Genomic DNA, 24,385 nt, shown 5'->3' with positions numbered 1-24,385 from the left:
ATACATTACATTACTGATCCTGAGTTACCTCCTGTATTATACTCCAGAGCTGCACTCCCTATTCTGCTGGTGCAGTCACTGTGTACATACATTACATTACTGATCCTGAGTTACATCCTGTATTATACTCCAGAGCTGCGCTCACTATTCTGCTGGTGCAGTCACAGTGTACATACATTACATTACTGATCCTAAGTTACCTCCTGTATTATACTCCAGAGCTGCACTCACTATTCTGCTGTGCAGTCACTGTGTACATACATTACATTACTGATCCTGAGTTACCTCCTGTATTATACTCCAGAGCTGCACTCCCTATTCTGCTGGTGCAGTCACTGTGTACATACATTACATTACTGATCCTGAGTTACATCCTGTATTATACTCCAGAGCTGCGCTCACTATTCTGCTGGTGCAGTCACTGTGTACATACATTACATTACTGATCCTGAGTTACATCCTGTATTATACTCCAGAGCTGCACTCACTATTCTGCTGGTGCAGTCACTTTGTACATACATTACATTACTGATCCTGAGTTACCTCCTGTATTATACTCCAGAGCTGCGCTCACTATTCTGCAGGTGCAGTCACTGTGTACATACATTACATTACTGATCCTGAGTTACCTCCTGTGTTATACTCCAGAGCTGCACTCACTATTCTGCTGGTGCAGTCACTGTGTACATACATTACATTACTGATCCTCAGTTACATCCTGTATTATACTCCAGAGCTGCACTCACTATTCTGCTGGTACAGTCACTGTGTACATACATTACATTACTGATCCTGAGTTACATCCTGTATTATACTCCAGAGCTGCACTCACTATTCTGCTGGTGCAGTCACTGTGTACATACATTACATTACTGATCCTGAGTTACATCCTGTATTATACCCCAGAGCTGCACTCACTATTCTGGTGCAGTCACTGTGTACATACATTACATTACTGATCCTGAGTTACCTCCTGTATTATACCCCAGAGCTGCACTCACTATTCTGCTGGTGCAGTCACTGTGTACATACATTACATTACTGATCCTGAGTTACATCCTGTATTATACCCCAGAGCTGCACTCACTATTCTGCTGGTGCAGTCACTGTGTACATACATTACTGATCCGGAGTTACCTCCTGTATTATACTCCAGAGCTGCACTCACTATTCTGCAGGTGCAGTCACTGTGTACATACATTACATTACTGATCCTGAGTTACCTCCTGTGTTATACTCCAGAGCTGCACTCACTATTCTGCTGGTGCAGTCACTGTGTACATACATTACATTACTGATCCTCAGTTACATCCTGTATTATACTCCAGAGCTGCACTCACTATTCTGCTGGTACAGTCACTGTGTACATACATTACATTACTGATCCTGAGTTACATCCTGTATTATACTCCAGAGCTGCACTCACTCTTCTGCTGGTGCAGTCACTGTGTACATACATTACATTACTGATCCTGAGTTACATCCTGTATTATACCCCAGAGCTGCACACACTATTCTGCTGGTGCAGTCACTGTGTACATACATTACTGATCCGGAGTTACCTCCTGTATTATACCCCAGAGCTGCACTCACTATTCTGCTGGTGCAGTCACTGTGTACATACATTACATTACTGATCCTGAGTTACATCCTGTATTATACTCCAGAGCTGCACTCACTATTCTGCTGGTGCAGTCACTGTGTACATACATTACATTACTGATCCTGAGTTACCTCCTGTATTATACTCCAGAGCTGCGCTCACTATTCTGCTGGTGCAGTCACTGTGTACATACATTACATTACTGATCCTGAGTTACCTCCTGTATTATCCTCCAGAGCTGCACTCACTATTCTGCTGGTGCAGTCACTGTGTACATACATTACATTACTGATCCTGAGTTACATCCTGTATTATACTCCAGAGCTGCACTCACTATTCTGCTGGTGCAGTCACTGTGTACATACATTACATTACTGATCCCGAGTTACATCCGGTATTATACCCCAGAGCTGCACTTACTATTCTGCCGGTGCAGTCACTGTGTACATACATTACATTACTGATCCTGAGTTACATCCTGTATTATACTCCAGAGCTGCACTCACTATTCTGCTGGTGCAGTCACTGTGTACATACATTACATTACTGATCCTGAGTTACATCCTGTATTATACTCCAGAGCTGCACTCACTATTCTGCTGGTGGAGTCACTGTGTACATACATTACATTACTGATCCTGAGTTACCTCCTGTATTATACTCCAGAGCTGCACTCACTATTCTGCTGGTGCAGTCACTGTGTACATACATTACATTACTGATCCTGAGTTGCCTCCTGTATTATACTCCAGAGCTGCACTCACTATTCTGCTGGTGCAGTTACTGTGTACATACATTACATTACTGATCCTGAGTTACCTCCTGTATTATACCCCAGAGCTGCACTCACTATTCTGCTGGTGCAGTCACTGTGTACATACATTACATTACTGATCCTGAGTTACATCCTGTATTATACACCAGAGCTGCACTCACTATTCTGCTCTTACAGTCACTGTGTACATACATTACATTACTGATCCTGAGTTACATCCTGTATTATACCCCAGAGCTGCACTCACTATTCTGCTGGTGCAGTCACTGTGTACATACATTACATTACTGATCCTGAGTTACCTCCTGTATTATACCCCAGAGCTGCACTCACTATTCTGCTGGTGCAGTCACTGTGTACATACATTACATTACTGATCCTGAGTGACATCCTGTATTATACCCCAGAGCTGCACTCACTATTCTGCTGGTGCAGTCACTGTGTACATACATTTCATTACTGATCCTGAGTTACCTCCTGTATTATACTCCAGAGCTGCACTCACTATTCTGCTGGTGGAGTCACTGTGTACATACATTACATTACTGATCCTGAGTTACATCCTGTATTATACCCCAGAGCTGCACTCACTATTCTGCCGGTGCAGTCACTGTGTACATACATTACATTACTGATCCTGAGTTACATCTTGTATTATACTCCAGAGCTGCACTCACTATACTGCTGGTGCAGTCACTGTGTACATACATTACATTACTGATCCTGAGTTACATCCTGTATTATACTCCAGAGCTGCACTCACTATTCTGCTTGTGCAGTCACTGTGTACATACATTACATTACTGATCCTGAGTTACATCCTGTATTATACTCCAGAGCTGCACTCACTATTCTGCTGGTGCAGTCACAGTGTACATACATTACATTACTGATCCTAAGTTACCTCCTGTATTATACTCCAGAGCTGTGCTCACTATTCTGCAGGTGCAGTCACTGTGTACATACATTACATTACTGATCCTGAGTTACCTCCTGTTTTATACTCCAGAGCTGCACTCACTATTCTGCTGGTGCAGTCACTGTGTACATACATTACATTACTGATCCTGAGTTACCTCCTGTATTATACTCCAGAGCTGCACTCACTATTCTGCTGGTGCAGTCACTGTGTACATACATTACATTACTGATCCTGAGTTACCTCCTGTATTATACTCCAGAGCTGTGCTCACTATTCTTCAGGTGCAGTCACTGTGTACATACATTACATTACTGATCCTGAGTTACCTCCTGTATTATACTCCAGAGCTGCACTCACTATTCTGCTGGTGCAGTCACTGTATATATACATTACATTACTGATCCTGAGTTACCTCCTGTATTATACTCCAGAGCTGCACTCACTATTCTGCTGGTGCAGTCACTGTGTACATACATTACATTACTGATCCTGAGTTACCTCCTGTATTATACTCCAGAGCTGCACTCACTATTCTGCTGGTGGAGTCACTGTGTACATACATTACATTACTGATCCTGAGTTACCTCCTCTATTATACCCCAGAGCTGCACTCACTATTCTGCTGGTGCAGTCACTGTGTACATACATTACATTACTGATCCTGAGTTACATCCTGTATTATACCCCAGAGCTGCACTCACTATTCTGCTGGTGCAGTCACTGTGTACATACATTACATTACTGATCCTGAGTTACATCCTGTATTATACCCCAGAGCTGCACTCACTATTCTGCTGGTGCAGTCACTGTGTACATACATTACATTACTGATCCTGAGTTACCTCCTGTATTATACCCCAGAGCTGCACTCACTATTCTGCTGGTGCAGTCACTGTGTACATACATTACATTACTGATCCTGAGTTACATCCTGTATTATACTCCAGAGCTGCACTCACTATTCTGCTGGTGCAGTCACTGTGTACATACATTACATTACTGATCCTGAGTTACATCCTGTATTATACTCCAGAACTGCACTCACTATTCTGCTGGTGCAGTCACTGTGTACATACATTACATTACTGATCCTGAGTTACATCCTGTATTATACTCCAGAGCTGCACTCACTATTCTGCTGGTGCAGTCACTGTGTACATACATTACATTACTGATCCTGAGTTACATCCTGTATTATACCCCAGAGCTGCACTCACTATTCTGCTGGTGCAGTCACTGTGTACATACATTTCATTACTGATCCTGAGTTACCTCCTGTATTATACTCCAGAGCTGCACTCACTATTCTGCTGGTGGAGTCACTGTGTACATACATTACATTACTGATCCTGAGTTACCTCCTGTATTATACTCCAGAGCTGCACTCACTATTCTGCTGGTGCAGTCACTGTGTACATACATTACATTACTGATCCTGAGTTACCTCCTGTATTATACCCCAGAGCTGCACTCACTATTCTGCTGGTGCAGTCACTGTGTACATACATTACATTACTGATCCTGAGTTACATCCTTTATTATACTCCAGAGCTGCACTCACTATTCTGCTGGTGCAGTCACTGTGTACATACATTACATTGCTGATCCTGAGTTACATCCTGTATAATACTCCAGAGCTGCACTCACTATTCTGTTGGTGCAGTCACTGTGTACATACATTACTGATCCTGAGTTACCTCCTGTATTATACTCCAGAGCTGCACTCACTATTCTGCTGGTGCAGTCACTGTATATATACATTACATTACTGATCCTGAGTTACATCCTGTATTATACTCCAGAGCTGCACTCACTATTCTGCTGGTGCAGTCACTGTGTACATACATTACATTACTGATCCTGAGTTACCTCCTGTATTATACTCCAGAGCTGCACTCACTATTCCGCTGGTGCAGTTACTGTGTACATACATTACATTACTGATCCTGAGTTACCTCCTGTATTATACCCCAGAGCTGCACTCACTATTCTGCTGGTGCAGTCACTGTGTACATACATTACATTACTGATCCTGAGTTACATCCTGTATTATACCCCAGAGCTGCACTCACTATTCTGCTGGTGCAGTCACTGTGTACATACATTACATTACTGATCCTGAGTTACATCCTGTATTATACCCCAGAGCTGCACTCACTATTCTGCTGGTGCAGTCACTGTGCACATACATTACATTACTGATCCTGAGTTACATCCTGTATTATACTCCAGAGCTGCACTCACTATTCTGCTGGTGCAGTCACTGTGTACATACATTACATTACTGATCCTGAGTTACATCCTGTATAATACTCCAGAGCTGCACTCACTATTCCGCTGGTGCAGTCACTGTGTACATACATCACATTACTGATCCTGAGTTACCTCCTGTATTATACTCAAGAGCTGCACTCATTATTCTGCTGGTGCAGTCACTGTGTACACACATTACATTACTGATCCTGAGTTACATCCTGTATTATACTCCAGAGCTGCACTCACTATTCTGCTGGTGCAGTCACTGTGTACATACATTACATTACTGATCCTGAGTTACCTCCTGTATTATACTCCAGAGCTGCACTCACTATTCTGCTGGTGCAGTTACTGTGTACATACATTACATTACTGATCCTGAGTTACCTCCTGTATTATACCCCAGAGCTGCACTCACTATTCTGCTGGTGCAGTCACTGTGTACATACATTACATTACTGATCCTGAGTTACATCCTGTATTATACCCCAGAGCTGCACTCACTATTCTGCTGGTGCAGTCACTGTGTACATACATTACATTACTGATCCTGAGTTACATCCTGTATTATACCCCAGAGCTGCACTCACTATTCTGCTGGTGCAGTCACTGTGTACATACATTACATTACTGATCCTGAGTTACCTCCTGTATTATACCCCAGAGCTGCACTCACTATTCTGCTGGTGCAGTCACTGTGTACATACATTACATTACTGATCCTGAGTTACATCCTGTATTATACCCCAGAGCTGCACTCACTATTCTGCTGGTGCAGTCACTGTGTACATACATTTCATTACTGATCCTGAGTTACCTCCTGTATTATACTCCAGAGCTGCACTCACTATTCTGCTGGTGGAGTCACTGTGTACATACATTACATTACTGATCCTGAGTTACCTCCTGTACTATACTCCAGAGCTGCACTCACTATTCTGCTGGTGCAGTCACTGTGTACATACATTACATTACTGATCCTGAGTTACCTCCTGTATTATACCCCAGAGCTGCACTCACTATTCTGCTGGTGCAGTCACTGTGCACATACATTACATTACTGATCCTGAGTTACATCCTGTATTATACTCCAGAGCTGCACTCACTATTCTGCTGGTGCAGTCACTGTGTACATACATTACATTGCTGATCCTGAGTTACATCCTGTATAATACTCCAGAGCTGCACTCACTATTCTGTTGGTGCAGTCACTGTGTACATACATTACTGATCCTGAGTTACCTCCTGTATTATACTCCAGAGCTGCACTCACTATTCTGCTGGTGCAGTCACTGTGTACATACATCACATTACTGATCCTGAGTTACCTCCTGTATTATACTCAAGAGCTGCACTCAATATTCTGCTGGTGCAGTCACTGTGTACACACATTACATTACTGATCCTGAGTTACATCCTGTATTATACTCCAGAGCTGCACTCACTATTCTGCTGGTGCAGTCACTGTGTACATACATTACATTACTGATCCTGAGTTACCTCCTGTATTATACTCCAGAGCTGCACTCACTATTCTGCTGGTGCAGTCACTGTGTACATACATTACATTACTGATCCTGAGTTACCTCCTGTATTATACTCCAGAGCTGCACTCACTATTCTGCTGGTGCAGTCACTGTGTACATACATTACATTACTGATCCTGAGTTACCTCCTGTATTATACTCCAGAGCTGCACTCACTATTCTGCTGGTGCAGTCACTATGTACATACATTACATTACTGATCCTGAGTTACATCCTGTATTGTACTCCAGAGCTGCACTCACTATTCTGCTGGTGGAGTCACTGTGTACATACATTACATTACTGATCCTGAGTTACCTCCTGTATTATACCCCAGAGCTGCACTCACTATTCTGCTGGTGGAGTCACTGTGTACATACATTACATTACTGATCCTGAGTTACATCCTGTATTATACTCCAGAGCTGCGCTCACTATTCTGCTGGTGCAGTTACTGTGTACATACATTACATTACTGATCCTGAGTTACCTCCTGTATTATACCCCAGAGCTGCACTCACTATTCTGCTGGTGCAGTCACTGTGTACATACATTACATTACTGATCCTGAGTTACATCCTGTATTATACCCCAGAGCTGCACTCACTATTCTACTGGTGCAGTCACTGTGTACATACATTACATTACTGATCCTGAGTTACCTCCTGTATTATACTCCAGAGCTGCACTCACTATTCTGCTGGTGGAGTCACTGTGTACATACATTTCATTACTGATCCTGAGTTACATCCTGTATTATACCCCAGAGCTGCACTCACTATTCTGCTGGTGCAGTCACTGTGTACATACATTTCATTACTGATCCTGAGTTACCTCCTGTATTATACCCCAGAGCTGCACTCACTATTCTGCTGGTGCAGTCACTGTGTACATACATTACATTACTGATCCTGAGTTACATCCTGTATTATACCCCAGAGCTGCACTCACTATTCTGCTGGTGCAGTCACTGTGTACATACATTTCATTACTGATCCTGAGTTACCTCCTGTATTATACTCCAGAGCTGCACTCACTATTCTGCTGGTGCAGTCACTGTGTACATACATTTCATTACTGATCCTGAGTTACCTCCTGTATTATACCCCAGAGCTGCACTCACTATTCTGCTGGTGCAGTCACTGTGTACATACATTTCATTACTGATCCTGAGTTACCTCCTGTATTATACTCCAGAGCTGCACTCACTATTCTGCTGGTGGAGTCACTGTGTACATACATTTCATTACTGATCCTGAGTTACCTCCTGTATTATACCCCAGAGCTGCACTCACTATTCTGCTGGTGCAGTCACTGTGTACATACATTTCATTACTGATCCTGAGTTACCTCCTGTATTATACTCCAGAGCTGCACTCACTATTCTGCTGGTGGAGTCACTGTGTACATACATTACATTACTGATCCTGAGTTACCTCCTGTATTATACTCCAGAGCTGCACTCACTATTCTGCTGGTGCTGTCACTGTGTACATACATTACATTACTGCTCCTGAGTTACCTCCTGTATTATACCCCAGAGCTGCACTCACTATTCTACTGGTGCAGTCACTGTGTACATACATTACATTACTGATCCTGAGTTACCTCCTGTATTATACTCCAGAGCTGCACTCACTATTCTGCTGGTGCAGTCCCTGTGTACATACATTACATTACTGATCCTGAGTTACCTCCTGTATTATACTCCAGAGCTGCACTCACTATTCTGCTGGTGCAGTCACTGTGTACATACATTACATTACTGATCCTGAGTTACCTCCTGTATTATACTCCAGAGCTGCACTCACTATTCTGCTGGTGCTGTCACTGTGTACATACATTACATTACTGATCCTGAGTTACATCCTGTATTATACTCCAGAGCTGCACTCACTATTCTGCTGGTGTAGTCACTGTGTACATACATTACATTACTGATCCTGAGTTACCTCCTGTATTATACTCCAGAGCTGCACTCACTATTCTGCTGGTGCAGTCCCTGTGTACATACATTACATTACTGATCCTGAGTTACCTCCTGTATTATACTCCAGAGCTGCACTCACTATTCTGCTGGTGCAGTCACTGTGTACATACATTACATTACTGATCCTGAGTTACCTCCTGTATTATACTCCAGAGCTGCACTCACTATTCTGCTGGTGCAGTCACTATGTACATACATTACATTACTGATCCTGAGTTACATCCTGTATTATACTCCAGAGCTGCACTCACTATTCTGCTGGTGCAGTCACTGTGTACATACATTACATTACTGATCCTGAGTTACCTCCTGTATTATACTCCAGAGCTGCACTCACTATACTGCTGGTTGTTATTGGAAACAGTCAGCAAGCTTGCTGACAGGCACCCAATTACAGCTTTGCTGAGGTACTATCAGGCGAGTGTGAATGGGGCTAACCTGTATATGAAGCAGTTTTGCTGTGTTTCTACGTTTTTTGGTACGAGCTTATTGGATAAGATTTTCTGAAATTTCGTTGACTGGCTGCGAGATTTCAGCTCTGAAGCAGCAGAATTCTATGTATATAATTTTGTGGTGCTTTTGCATTTTCTTCACAATGACTGGGTCTTATCCGTATTGTGGGACCCCCTATTGTGGTGCTGCTGGTGCGGTCTGCATGTTTTGTATAGTCAGGGGTGGACGCTCCAGGTGTTTTTCGCATTAACCCTTTTGTTGCCACGGTCGTCTGCAGCGGTCTCTGGTGATGAATCTTTGTGTTTCCTGTCGGATGTGCTCTGGAGTGGAGAAGCCTCTTGTGATCATTGTACTGGGGGTCTTGGCAGCTGACCGGGCGGCGGGGCCGGGGATTAGGGATGTTAGGAGCCTCTGTTGCTCCTCACCCCCTGCGTCTTCTGGATACATTAAGCGACATAAATGTGCAATGAAAAGTCCTTCCGCCATCGTGACCTTTTTGCTGTCAGTGAACAGAAACATTTATTCTGCTCAGAGGCTGAAAACCCTTCCTGACCCGCAGCCCCTGACGCTGGAGCAGAGATCCAACTGAGGATTGTCTGCACCGGTACCGGCACAGACTAAGCAGCACTGGACATGATGATGGAGGCTGCGACTGGTGGGACTGACATTATTGGGAGTTGTAGTCATTTTATTGTTATGTGAGCCATCATTAATCACCTGACTCTTCCCTTACAGAACGGCGCTGTGCCCGGCGAAGCCACCAAGAGAGACGAGAACCCAAAGAGAGGAAACTGGGGCAATCAGATCGAGTTTGTTCTGACCAGTGTGGGCTATGCTGTGGGGCTGGGCAACGTCTGGAGGTTCCCGTATCTCTGCTACAGGAATGGAGGAGGTGAGAGACCCCGAGGGCAACACAGGAGCGTCCTGGGAAACCTCCAGATATCAGTTATATTATACAGCAGTGACATCACCGCTCTCCAGATATCAGTTATATTATACAGCAGTGACATCACCGCTCTCCAGATATCAGTTATATTATACAGCGGTGACATCACCGCTCTCCAGATATCAGTTATATTATACAGCAGTGACATCACCGCTCTCCAGATATCAGTTATATTATACAGCAGTGACATCACCGCTCTCCAGATATCAGTTATATTATACAGAGGTGACATCACCGCTCTCCAGATATCAGTTATATTATACAGCAGTGACATCACCGCACTCCAGATATCAGTTATATTATACAGCAGTGACATCACCGCTCTCCAGATATCAGTTATATTATACAGCAGTGACATCACCGCTCTCCAGATATCAGTTATATTATACAGCAGTGACATCACCGCTCTCCAGATATCACTTATATTATACAGCAGTGACATCACCTCTCTCCAGATATCAGTTATATTATACAGCAGTGACATCACCGCTCTCCAGATATCAGTTATATTATACAGCAGTGACATCACCGCTCTCCAGATATCAGTTATATTATACAGCAGAGACATCACCGCTCTCCAGATATCAGTTATATTATACAGCAGTGACATCACCGCTCTCCAGATATCAGTTATATTATACAGCAGTGACATCACCGCTCTCCAGATATCAGTTATATTATACAGCAGTGACATCACCGCTCTCCAGATATCAGTTATATTATACAGCAGTGACATCACCGCTCTCCAGATATCAGTTATATTATACAGCAGTGACATCACCGCTCCCCAGATATCAGTTATATTATACAGCAGTGACATCACCGCTCTCCAGATATCAGTTATATTATACAGCAGAGACATCACCGCTCTCCAGATATCAGTTATATTATACAGCAGTGACATCACCGCTCCCCAGATATCAGTTATATTATACAGCGGTGACATCACCGCTCTCCAGATATCAGTTATATTATACAGCAGTGACATCACCGCTCTCCAGATATCAGTTATATTATACAGCAGTGACATCACCGCTCCCCAGATATCAGTTATATTATACAGCGGTGACATCACCGCTCCCCAGATATCAGTTATATTATACAGCAGTGACATCACCGCTCCCCAGATATCAGTTATATTATACAGCAGTGACATCACCGCTCCCCAGATATCAGTTATATTATACAGCGGTGACATCACCGCTCCCCAGATATCAGTTATATTATACAGCGGTGACATCACCGCTCTCCAGATATCAGTTATATTATACAGCAGTGACATCACCGCTCTCCAGATATCAGTTATATTATACAGCAGTGACATCACCGCTCCCCAGATATCAGTTATATTATACAGCGGTGACATCACCGCTCTCCAGATATCAGTTATATTATACAGCAGTGACATCACCGCTCTCCAGATATCAGTTATATTATACAGCAGTGACATCACCGCTCTCCAGATATCAGTTATATTATACAGCAGTGACATCACCGCTCTCCAGATATCAGTTATATTATACAGCAGTGACATCACCACTCCCCAGATATCAGTTATATTATACAGCGGTGACATCACCGCTCTCCAGATATCAGTTATATTATACAGCGGTGACATCACCGCTCTCCAGATATCAGTTATATTATACAGCAGTGACATCACCGCTCTCCAGATATCAGTTATATCATACAGCAGTGACATCACCGCTCTCCAGATATCAGTTATATTATACAGCGGTGACATCACCGCTCTCCAGATATCAGTTATATTATACAGCGGTGACATCACCGCTCTCCAGATATCAGTTATATTATACAGCGGTGACATCACAGCTCTCCAGATATCAGTTATATTATACAACAGTGACATCACCGCTCTCCAGATATGAGTTATATTATACAGCAGTGACATCACCGCTCTCCAGATATCAGTTATATTATACAGCAGAGACATCACCGCTCTCCAGATATCAGTTATATTATACAGCGGTGACATCACCTCTCTCCAGATATCAGTTATATTATACAGCAGTGACATCACCGCTCTCCAGATATCAGTTATATTATACAGCAGTGACATCACCTCTCTCCAGATATCAGTTATATTATACAGCAGTGACATCACCGCTCTCCAGATATCAGTTATATTATACAGCAGTGACATCACCGCTCTCCAGATATCAGTTATATTATACAGCAGTGACATCACCGCTCTCCAGATATCAGTTATATTATACAGCAGTGACATCACCTCTCTCCAGATATCAGTTATATTATACAGCATTGACATCACCTCTCTCCAGATATCAGTTATATTATACAACAGTGACATCACCGCTCTCCAGATATCAGTTATATTATACAGCAGTGACATCACCGCTCTCCAGATATCAGTTATATTATACAGCAGTGACATCACCTCTCTCCAGATATCAGTTATATTATACAGCAGTGACATCACCGCTCTCCAGATATCAGTTATATTATACAGCAGTGACATCACCTCTCTCCAGATATCAGTTATATTATACAGCAGTGACATCACCGCTCTCCAGATATCAGATATATTATACAGCAGTGACATCACCGCTCTCCAGATATCAGTTATATTATACAGCAGTGACATCACCGCTCTCCAGATATCAGTTATATTATACAGCAGTGACATCACCGCTCTCCAGATATCAGTTATATTATACAGCAGAGACATCACCGCTCCCCAGATATCAGTTATATTATACAGCAGTGACATCACCGCTCTCCAGATATCAGTTATATTATACAGCAGTGACATCACCGCTCTCCAGATATCAGTTATATTATACAGCAGTGACATCACCGCTCCCCAGATATCAGTTATATTATACAGCAGTGACATCACCGCTCTCCAGATATCAGTTATATTATACAGCGGTGACATCACCGCTCTCCAGATATCAGTTATATTATACAGCAGTGACATCACAGCTCTCCAGATATCCGTTATATTATACAGCAGTGACATCATCGCTCTCCAGATATCAGTTATTATACAGCAGTGACATTACCGCTGTCTTCATATTATACATTTCTTCTTTGTTTTCTAGGTGCCTTCTTGTTCCCGTATTTCATCATGCTGGTGTTCTGCGGGATTCCGCTCTTTTTTATGGAATTGTCATTTGGGCAATTTGCCAGTCAGGGATGTCTAGGGGTCTGGAGAGTCAGCCCCATGTTTAAAGGTATAGTCTACCAATTTTTTAAACCTTTCGCTTACATTTTCTGAATCAGACTCCCCCGGAGCTTTTAGCGGAGGAGGGAACATGACTGAGTGAGGGGCAGACTCTTAAACGCTCACCTGAAGTTTTAGTTTTGGATAGCTGTGTAGTTTTTAAGCACAGGGGGGTGACTCATTGCAGAGAGGAGCACGGGATGTGTTCTTGTTGCTTTCTTGTTGCTTTCTCTCTTTATTTTACCTGGAGAACTTCAGGAAACATTTTTTGCTCGTGCCCGTTCTGTTTATTATTATTATTTATGATTATAGCGCCATTTATTCCATGGCGCTTTTCTTGTGAAAAGGGGTATATATAATAAAAAACAAGAACAGTAATCTTCAACAAAACGAGCCACTGACTGGTGCAAGAGGAGAGAGGACACTGCTCGCGAGGCTCACAGCTACAATAATTTCTACAGTTGCTTACTTCAGCGTTACTTGTATGGTGATTCATGTCTTATTGTATTTGTTGTATTCACAGTTATATGTCTTGTTTCATGTCTGATTCTGTTATGTATATAAACATCTAAATTTGCTAAACCCTTCTAAGCCCGTGGGAAGGGCGATCTTTCAGTCATGGTTCCGTAGAGGTTTCCTCCACAGGGGTTCTTTCCTCTCCTGAGCACTGTAGGATGACTCTTCATGAGTTGGAAATTGGCTGTGTGTATGCCCCTTGTTATGTTTGCAGGGTTTGAACACAAAACACAAGGGGTCAGTGGGTGCTCTCGTCCACTGGCCCGGCTGTTTTTAGAAAGACCTCATGGACCAGGGCTCATCCCACTTAATGCACCTCACTCCTTTTCCGTTGTCCGAATACTACTTAAACAACACAGGGTGAGGGTATAACAGCGTGGCAATACTTTATTGAACCACTAAACAGACAATAACACATAGTATAGTCTCAGCAAATACCCAAGATGGTGCAAATTACAGAGTCTCATCCTTCTGCTGGCCCGCCTGGGATAGAACAGCTGCGACTTTGAACTTTCAGGGCCGACTACCCCCACCAGTGGCACCAAGATTTTTTTCGGGCACTCGCAGAGAGGAGGTAATGACAAGCTTAGGAAGCTGACAGTACATTGAGGTAGGTGGCCAGGTGACCTGATTGTCCCAACCTGGCTTATCCAAATGTCTCTGTGATGGTGTGATACGGTGTGTGGGGTATCATTCTGTCTATGTTCATATTCTTACTGATTTTAGGAATGTTGTCCTGTTGCTCTGTATCATTCTGTGTATTCCTCGTATTGTTTAGAGTCTTAATTACCTTACAATAGGGCCGATAATTGATAATTTGAGTTAGCTCAGTTACCATCTGCAGCCTGAATGTGTCCATGCCTCTTGATGAACCCCTGCTGACATTATCACCCCGTGATCTCTGAGGCGCCATTCTCAGGTCTGGGAGGCCTGAAAACCATCCAACCTGTCTGCCTACCCCTGGATATAAAGAGGGGGTCTGAGGAGGACAGAGAGACAAGTAAGATAGATCCTTTGTGGGATGCTGAAGTTAAGGCCAGCACCGCAGAGAGACTAATACTGATAGAGGAGCCTATGCTGAGAAGTATCTGGAGCCGCACTGCCATACCGATCTCTAAGCGGAGGATTGGGACTCTCATCTCCCGGGCATTTATCCCGTTACTGGACTGTATCCGTGTTCCTGGACTATTTTGTCTTCTCTGTGGTGGATTGTTTATAGACCTTTCGGTTTGCATGTAATAAAGGTTCTTGGGGATGTTCACTCATCTCTCGCTCTGTTGGTCGTGTCATACGGGAGAAGGACCCCGTGACAACTGGTGGCAGTGGTGTTATCAACAGAGCGCAACCAAATGGAGAACCACCCACAGAGTGAATACAGAAGTTGGACTGTATCCAGTCTACAGGAGAGAGCCAGAGATCTGAGCCTGAACTTCCAGGGACTGATTAAAGAGGCCTTAATTGATCTACTAGTGGGTGCTAGCCAGGCCACCTCCTCCCAGATGTCTAACAGCCAAGCGCTGGAGATGGAGATACCCACCCCAAAATGCCGGTGGGTTGGTGTGGTACGAAGAAGAGATGGCGGTTCTGGGCCCAAGCGTCTCTCAGGAGTATGAGGAGGAGGCTGCTCGCCGAGCACAGGGGAGGCAAGAAGCAATGGAGCTCGAAAGAGGGAGTAATGCGATGTGGAGTGTAAACCCAACGTGATGGAGGTGCCCCACTCTGGCTGCATGCATTTGTCAGTGGGACTCCTGAACGGAAGCAGAGGCAGAGGCTTACCAAACCATTGACTCACAGTGGAATTGGGAACATAACTGTTACGGATCCGGGTGGTGGAACCTCTGTGCTGCGGTGCAAGGAGGGACCCAGAGGGGCGTAACTAGGTATCAACTCGGACCGACCATGGTCGTACGGCGGCTCAATCGACTCCGTGACCAGGGAGGGACCGAGCAGAGGGTCCAGGTGCTACTCTGGCGACGACCTTGTAAGAGAGCAGGTGACTCCCACGGGTCAGATGGCAAGGACCGGTACAGCACGGCGAGCAGGCTGACGGGTGGTCCGGACAGACGGACTGACAGACACGGCTGGTAACAAGTAGGAGCCTCCAGGTAAGCTGACAAGTAGGCACGGCAGGTAACAGGCAGGAGCCTCTAGGTAGGCTATCAGGCAGGCACGGCAAGTGACGGGCAGGAGCCTCTAGGTAGGCTGTCAGGCAGGCACGGCAAGTGACGGGCAGGAGCCTCTAGGTAGGCTATCAGGCAGGCACGGCAAGTGACGGGCAGGAGCCTCTAGGTAGGCTGTCAGGCAGGCACGGCAAGTGACGGGCAGGAGCCTCTAGGTAGGCTGTCAGACAGGCACGGCAACTGACGGGCAGGAGCCTCTAGGTAGGCTGTCAGGCAGGCACGGCAAGTGACTGGCAGGAGCCTCTAGGTAGGCTGTCAGGTGGTCACGACAAGTGACGGGCAGGTGCCTCTAAGTGGGCTGTCAGGCAGGCACGGCAAGTGACGAGCAGGAGCCTCTAGGTAGGCTGTCAGGTGGTCACGGCAAGTGACGGCCAGGAGCCTCTAGGTAGGCTGTCAGGTGGTCACGGCAAGTGACGGCCAGGAGCCTCTAGGTAGGCTGTCAGGTGGTCACGGCAAGTGACGGGCAGGTGCCTCTAAGTGGGCTGTCAGGCAGGCACGGCAAGTGACGGGCAGGAGCCTCTAGGTAGGCTGTCAGGTGGTCACGGCAAGTGACGGGCAGGAGCCTCTAGGTAGGCTGTCAGGTGGTCACGGCAAGTGGCGGGCAGGAGCCTCTAGGTAACAGGCAAGTTCTCCAAGTAGGCAGGCTAGCCTAGCCCATAGACAGACTGGCGGGCTGACCGTAGGCCGACCTTCGGGCTGGAGAGTGTCCTTGGCTGGCGGAGACAGGTAGCAGGTGAAGTCTCCGGATAAGCGGACTGGCCAAGCCCATAGACAGACTGGCAGACGGAGCTGTAAGCAGACTGTCGGGCTGGACGGATAGTCAGGAGTAGACTGGCAGACTAGGCTGGTAGTCAGGCAGGCAAAGTGACCTGAGGGCTGAAGCAGAGATTAACACACAAAGCTACAACCTTGCACTTGCACCTCTATATTGTAGGAGGTGCCTTTTATAGGGGAAATCCTCCGGCCAGTGGCCGGGGACTTTTTAGGACGACGCGCACGGCCCCTTTAAGAGGGAGGGAGCGCGCGCGCCCTAAGCACGGAGCCGGAAAAGCTGCATGCAGCAGCTGCAGGGAGGCCAGAAGACGCCGGAGCAGGACCGCGGCGGTAAGGGGGACGGCGTCTCTGCCGGGCAGGAGGCAGAGGCGCCGATTCTACAATAACATTGTAAAGCGGACTGTCCTGGATTACCACCCTATCACCCCAGACTCGTATAAGGCCCAGTTCCTAGACCTCCTATTCACCACGGGGGGATCGTTTAGGATGTATGCCCATAAGGCATGTCGGAGATGGCTGGAAAAAGAAAATGCCTTAACTGTGGAAGACGTTATACAGGCGTTCCTTATAGAACAATTTCTTGCCAAGTACCCCGCAGATATATGGGAATGAGTCCGGGAGCGCACGCTGCGCACCTTTGATAGAGCTGCAGCCCCGGCCGATGAGGCCCTTACTATCTGACCGCAATGGAGGAGGTTTCTGGACAATAGACCAGAGCCTGGTCCCACGCCCCGGCCCCCTCCAGTTATATCTGTCTCTCCACCCTGCCACAGGCCAATGACAACCATGCCTCACAATCCTGGGCCCCAACAGTTCCGACCAAGACCTAGTGGAATCACAGAGGAGGAGCTGCGGGGATTTTGGACTTCACAAAGACGGAGGTTAAGCTACCTTAATTGTGGACGCATTGGACTCTTTGGTAGAGAATGTCGGGAATGTTCTAGCTCACATCATCCGCGTCCCCAACCAGTGAACACGGTGCTGCAATGCGGCTGGAATGCAGGGGGAGAGGATCCCACTGTCCCTACCAGAGGAGGAAGAGGCATATGTGTTACAAGGACAAGTGTCCCCGACTAGATGGGGCACCTCAGCGACCATGAACCAGTATCTGCAAGCTCCATGACTCCAGAGCCTCAGTCACATTGATCAAAGAACATTTAGTCCTGGGCCAATGTATTCTTCCTGGCAGCCGTATGTTAGTGAACACAGCCGGAGGAGAATCTTTGAACATTCAGAGGGCCCGACTACATTTAGACTGGTGTCACTGTCATGGAATGGTGGATGTAGGATTAGTGCGGCAGGGTTGGTGTGCCACTGGGCCAATGTCTTAACCCAAAGCCAAGGACCGGTTCACAGTGCATCAGCTGAATGGGAATGGAGCAATCTCAACATGCAGACTAAGCCTCCTGCCTGTGGTGAGTAATACACAAAAATACAATGACTGTTACCATGAAGGAATGTGACCTAGGGGAGATAAATGACATCATGGAGGAGGCCCAGGGACTTGGGAACACTGGATCTACCATCACCCTGGTCAGCTCAGTTATTCTTCCTCCAGAACACCATTTACCAGGCCAAGAGACCACCCCCCTAGCTGGGGGTCAGCACTCTGGGGTTGGTCACAATTATAATAATGATAATATTTTTTATTTTTATAGTGCCAACATATTCTGCAGCAGTTTAGATTTTACAATAGATACACGTTCAGTTCTCGTCGGGTACGTGTGGAGTTTCCCAGGACAAATCAGGGTTCAGGGGGAGAATATGGAGGATCCTGCGGGGTAAAACAGACCTCGTCTCAGGGCTTTCCCCATTGGGGAGTTGGCAAGATCTGAAAGATCATATGAGAGAAGCTGGAGTACACCAGGGTGGAATGGGGACTGTGGAGTGTATTCGCAAGGACGACATGGAATATGCTTTAATGAAACTGGATGACACAAAGTTTCATTCTCATGAATGTGAAATCTCTTACATTCGTGTCCGTGCTGAAAAAGTGGGGGAAGTATGTGAGGAGCTGGCCTTGTTCTAAGACTATGGATGGTTGCTGTGGTCGATTTTGTCTCTACAACCCTACAGCTTCTCCATCCAATACAAACAGGGAAGCCCACAACAGAACACGGCTGGACTGTCCCGACAAGAAGAACCATAGACTCCCTCAGGCCGACCTACCCCTACCGATGTACAAGGAACTATCAACAGTTGAGCAATGTGGACTAAAGTGAGGTGGCCAGAGGTCTGTGTAGACCTCATGGTGTGCTCACTCATTAAAAGGGGGTAAAGGTTGTGATGGTGTGTCTAGAGCCTTAATTACCTTACAAAAGGTCCAATAATTGAATTAGCTCAGTCACCATCTGCAGCCTGAATGTGTCCATGCCTCTTGATGAACCCCTGCTGACATTATCACCCCGTGATCTCTGAGGCGCCATTCTCAGGTCTGGGAGGCCTGAAAACCTTCCAACTTGTCTGCCTACCCCTGGATATAAGGAGGGGGTCTGAGGAGGACAGAGGGACAAGTAAGATAGATCCTTTGTGGGATGCTGATGCTAAGGCCAGCACCCCAGAGAGACTTAGAGAAACCCTGATTACCCTGGAAAATACTGCTGGATACTTTGAATTTATCCTTTTATGTGAATTGTCACAGCTGCGGTTTAGGAGTCAGGTAGAAGTTGCAGGATATTACGATGGACTAATCTGATCTAATAAAGGATGTAAAATCTCATGGTGGTGAACAGGCTCGGCTACGGGGGGCCAGCCTGAAGGATCTGGTATGGTAACGCTTTTGGCTATCCCGCCTGGTAAAGTAGGTCGGACAGCTGGGATATCACAGCATTCGGGAACCCTGCGCCTGAAGACTCCACCTGACTCCAACTATGGTTGTTTAATCCTGTGAGTTTTAAATAAAGCTGTGGCCATTTTAACATCCAAACTCGTGTGTTTTGTACTTATTAGGGTTGAGGTTTACTGGAGTTATGCTTTGTTTTATGGGGGAGTAAGGGTCGATCCCTTCCCATATCTGTCCGTTATGTGCAAGGCCTGGGGCTTTGTGACAATTTCCTTTGTTGCCTCCATTCACTGGTGGACATATATAATTCCCTATAGCTACAGCCCTATATATAACTATCTACCCTCCTCACCATTGAAACTACAGCACCAGGAAGGAGAAGTGGTGAATTCGGAAGATCATTGGACTGAGATGTCCCTGATTTGCAGATGATGGAAACAACTTTATCATATCCTCTGGATTCTGCAACCTGGTGTCTGAACCAGAAATCCCGGCACCTCCGTCCTCGGCTGCTGTCCCTGAGGTTATTAATGGTCGTCTGAGGAACGTTCTGCTGCTGATTGTACAAATCATCAGGATCAGCAGCTGCTGTGTAATCACTGACCAACGACATCCCCGATGTGCTGGATGGAGACAATTCCAGAGACGCTCCCGGCAGCTCCTGTGTGATCACCGACTGATGATGTGCTGGATGGAGACCATTCCAGAGACGCTCCCGGCAGCTCCTGTGTGATCACCGACCGATGATGTGCTGGATGGAGACCATTCCAGAGACGCTCCCGGCAGCTCCTGTGTGATCACTGACCAATGATGTGCTGGATGGAGATCATTCCAGAGACGCTCCCGGCAGCTCCTGTGTGATCACTGACCAATGATGTGCTTGATGGAGACCATTCCAGAGACGCTCCCGGCAGCTCCTGTGTGATCACTGACCAATGATGTGCTGGATGGAGACCATTCCAGAGACGCTCCCGGCAGCTCCTGTGTGATCACCGACCAATGATGTGCTTGATGGAGACAATTCCAGAGACGCTCCCGGCAGCTCCTGTGTGATCACTGACCAATGATGTGCTGGATGGAGACCATTCCAGAGACGCTCCCGGCAGCTCCTGTGTGATCACTGACCAATGATGTGCTGGATGGAGATCATTCCAGAGACGCTCCCGGCAGCTCCTGTGTGATCACTGACCAATGATGTGCTGGATGGAGACCATTCCAGAGACGCTCCCGGCAGCTCCTGTGTGATCACTGACCAATGATGTGCTGGATGGAGACCATTCCAGAGACGCTCCCGGCAGCTCCTGTGTGTCACCGACCAATGATGTGCTTGATGGAGACAATTCCAGAGACGCTCCCGGCAGCTCCTGTGTGATCACTGACCAATGATGTGCTGGATGGAGACAATTCCAGAGACGCTCCCGGCAGCTCCTGTGTGATCACTGACCAATGATGTGCTTGATGGAGACAATTCCAGAGACGCTCCCGGCAGCTCCTGTGTGATCACCGACTGATGATGTGCTGGATGGAGACAATTCCAGAGACGCTCCCGGCAGCTCCTGTGTGATCACTGACCAATGATGTGCTGGATGGAGACCATTCCAGAGACGCTCCCAGCAGCTTCTGTATGATCACCGACCAATGATGTGCTGGATGGAGACCATTCCAGAGACGCTCCCGGCAGCTCCTGTGTGATCACCGACCGATGATGTGCTGGATGGAGACCATTCCAGAGACGCTCCCGGCAGCTCCTGTGTGATCACTGACCAATGATGTGCTGGATGGAGACAATTCCAGAGACGCTCCCGGCAGCTCCTGTATGATCGCTGACCAATGATGTGCTGGATGGAGACCATTCCAGAGACGCTCCCGGCAGCTCCTGTGTGATCACTGACCAATGATGTGCTGGATGGAGACCATTCCATAGATGCTGCCGGCAGCTCCTGTGTGTCACGGGTGTGTCAGAAGTGACAGACAGTCGCCCTGCAGGTGGTTGCAGGAGATCTCTAGGTTTGGCATTACAGATATCTTCTTAGAGGCAGGCTGTCTCTAGGACCCAGCGGCTATCTTCCTCTGGCTAATTAACACCATGGCCTGGGTGTAGAAATACCTGAGGGAGGTGCCGGCGATAATCATTACTCTTTGTGAAGGCTTTAGCAAGAGCAGTACTTCTTCCTCTCTGGAGCTTGAGGACGTGTGCGCATTTGTCTGGAGTCATCTAAAGCTAAGCAATTTCCCCCTTTTGTCCTCTGTTGTTGTCTTTAGTGTTCAGTGGGGATCGACTAGTGCTCATCTCCTCCCTTCCCTAGCCTTAGCCATACGCCAGGGAAAGACAGGGCGAGGCACGCGTGCGGCGATTGGTGAAGAGCCAATTTAGGGTCGTTAGGGGAGACAGGGTGACACTAGATCAGCCTAGGAGGTCTCCACTCCCCCCTTTCCCTAGAGTCTGGGCTCCCTTTCCCTCTTCCCTTTGTGTTGACCTAAGTCTTTCCCACACCCTGCGTGACATTATCGTCGGCGGAGCACATTTTGAAAAGGAAAAAAAAAACAGACACTTTGTTTTTTTTTTCTCTCTCTGTGTGTTTTTGGGTGTTGACCTTTTTTTTTCCTTTCTCCCTTGGTATGGGTTCAGTTGCAGAGCAGTTCTGCTGTCTGTCCCTGGAGGTGAATGACCTCCGCTGTGAGGTTCAGCAGCAGCATCAGCGGCTACAGGTCGCCAATGTGGGGGTCTCTGCAGGTAGGCCTGTCCAGCCTAAGCCCAAGGTTGCCCTCCCGGACAGGTTTTCAGGAGGTAGGGACAAGTTTTTTGTGTTTAAGGAGGCCTGCAAACTGTATTTCAAACTTCGTCCTTACTCCTCCGGTAATGAGGAGCAACGGGTCAGTATTGTGATGTCTCTGCTGCAGGGAGATCCTCAGTCCTGGGTGTTTTCTTTACCGCAGGACTCGGTTTGTCTCCAGTCTGTGGAGGGGTTTTTCGGGGCTCTGGCCCTCATCTATGATGACCCTGACCGAGTCGCCTTGGCTGAGTCTAGGTTACGTCGTCTTCAGCAGGGGAATCGGTCAGTGGAGACGTACAGCTCTGAATTCTGTAAATGGGTAACGGATTCCAAATGGAAGGACTCAGCCCTTAGAAGTCAATTTTATGAGGGTCTTACTGAAAGGTTGAAAGATGCCTTGGCAGCATATGAAACCCCTCAGTCCTTGGAGGCTGCCATGTCGTTGGCGATACGTCTTGATAGACGCCTTCGGGATAGACGGGTGAGACCACCTTCTCCGGGGTCTTCTTGCCGAGGTTGTGTACCTCTGCCAGGGGAGCGGTCTGGGGGTGAACCAGTACTGGGGGAAGTGGAGGAACCCATGCAGTTAGGGGGTGTCTCGGCATCATACACTCCCTGGAGATTCGCTGGAAAAAAGGCGTATGGTTTTTTTTTGTGGGAAAAAGGGACATTTTGTTGGGACCTGTCCCTCAATTCCTAAACAAAAGGATTAACTCTTGGTAGTCTGGAGTTGGATAAACAAGGGGTGCATTTCTTACCAACCTGCAGTTCCAGCTTTGTCCTGTCAGCGGAGGTGGTGCTAGAGAGTAAAACCGAGAAAATTTCTGTGTTTGTTGACAGTGAAGCCGGAGTCAGCATGGTTGATGCTGAGCTTGTGAAAACTCATGGTCTCGCTTGCTGTGCTTTAGCTGAACCTATTTCCATCTTTGCCATCGACTTGGCACCACTTGCACAGAAAGCATTTACTCAGATTGTACATAATGTAAAACTGAGGGTGGGGTCAGTTCATTGTGAAATCATCGCTTGCTATGTCCTGGACAATCTTCCCACACTGTTTTGGAGATCTCTGGGTTTGGCAATACAGATATCTTCTTAGAGGCTGTCTCTAGGAACCAGCGGCTACCTTCCTCTGGCTAATTAACACCCTGGCCTGGGTGTATAAATACCTGCTGTGTTACAGAGGGAAGTGCCGGCGATATTCATTACCCCTTGTGAAGAGCAGTACTTTTTCCTCTCTGGAGCTTGAGGCTGTGTGTGCATTTGTCTGGAGTCATCTAAAGCTAAGCAATTTCCCCCTGTTTGTCCTCTGTTGTTGTCTTTAGTGTTCAGTGGGGATCGACTAGTGCTCATCTCCCTTCCCTAGACTTAGCCAGATGCCAGGGAAAGACAGGGCGAGGCACGCGTGTGGCGATTGGTGAAGAGCCAATATAGGGTCGTTAGGAGAGACAGGGTGACACTTGACCAGCCTAGGAGGTTTCCACTCCCCCCTTACCCTAGAGTCTGGCCTCCCTTTCCCTCTTCCCTTTCTGTTGGACTAAGTCTTTTCCACACCTTGCGTGACACTGTGTAATCATCAAACAATGACGTCCCCCCAAACAATGACGACCCCAATGTGCTCGATGTAAACAAGTCTGGAGAGCAGGTTTAAGCCACACAGGTGTCTCAGTAGTGCGAGGAACA

At 46.7% G+C, this 24,385-nt stretch overlaps 1 protein-coding gene across 1 annotated transcript in view; it reads left to right on the top strand.

Moving 5' to 3' along the window:
- SLC6A9 (solute carrier family 6 member 9) overlaps nt 1–24,385 on the top strand; it is a 134,720-nt gene that overhangs the window by 58,767 nt on the left and 51,568 nt on the right. The window contains exons 2-4 of the mRNA XM_073645268.1: nt 10,261–10,417; nt 13,558–13,694; nt 20,360–20,454. Of these exons, the coding sequence (XP_073501369.1) occupies nt 10,261–10,417; nt 13,558–13,694; nt 20,360–20,454 (389 nt within the window). The remainder of the gene's footprint in view (nt 1–10,260; nt 10,418–13,557; nt 13,695–20,359; nt 20,455–24,385) is intronic.

Source organism: Phyllobates terribilis, unplaced genomic scaffold, assembly GCF_046119375.1.
Source record: "Phyllobates terribilis strain yellow unplaced genomic scaffold, ASM4611937v1 Scaffold_8__6_contigs__length_399053987, whole genome shotgun sequence".
Taxonomy (NCBI): domain Eukaryota; kingdom Metazoa; phylum Chordata; class Amphibia; order Anura; family Dendrobatidae; genus Phyllobates; species Phyllobates terribilis.
This window is presented reverse-complemented; position numbering and strand designations above follow the sequence as displayed.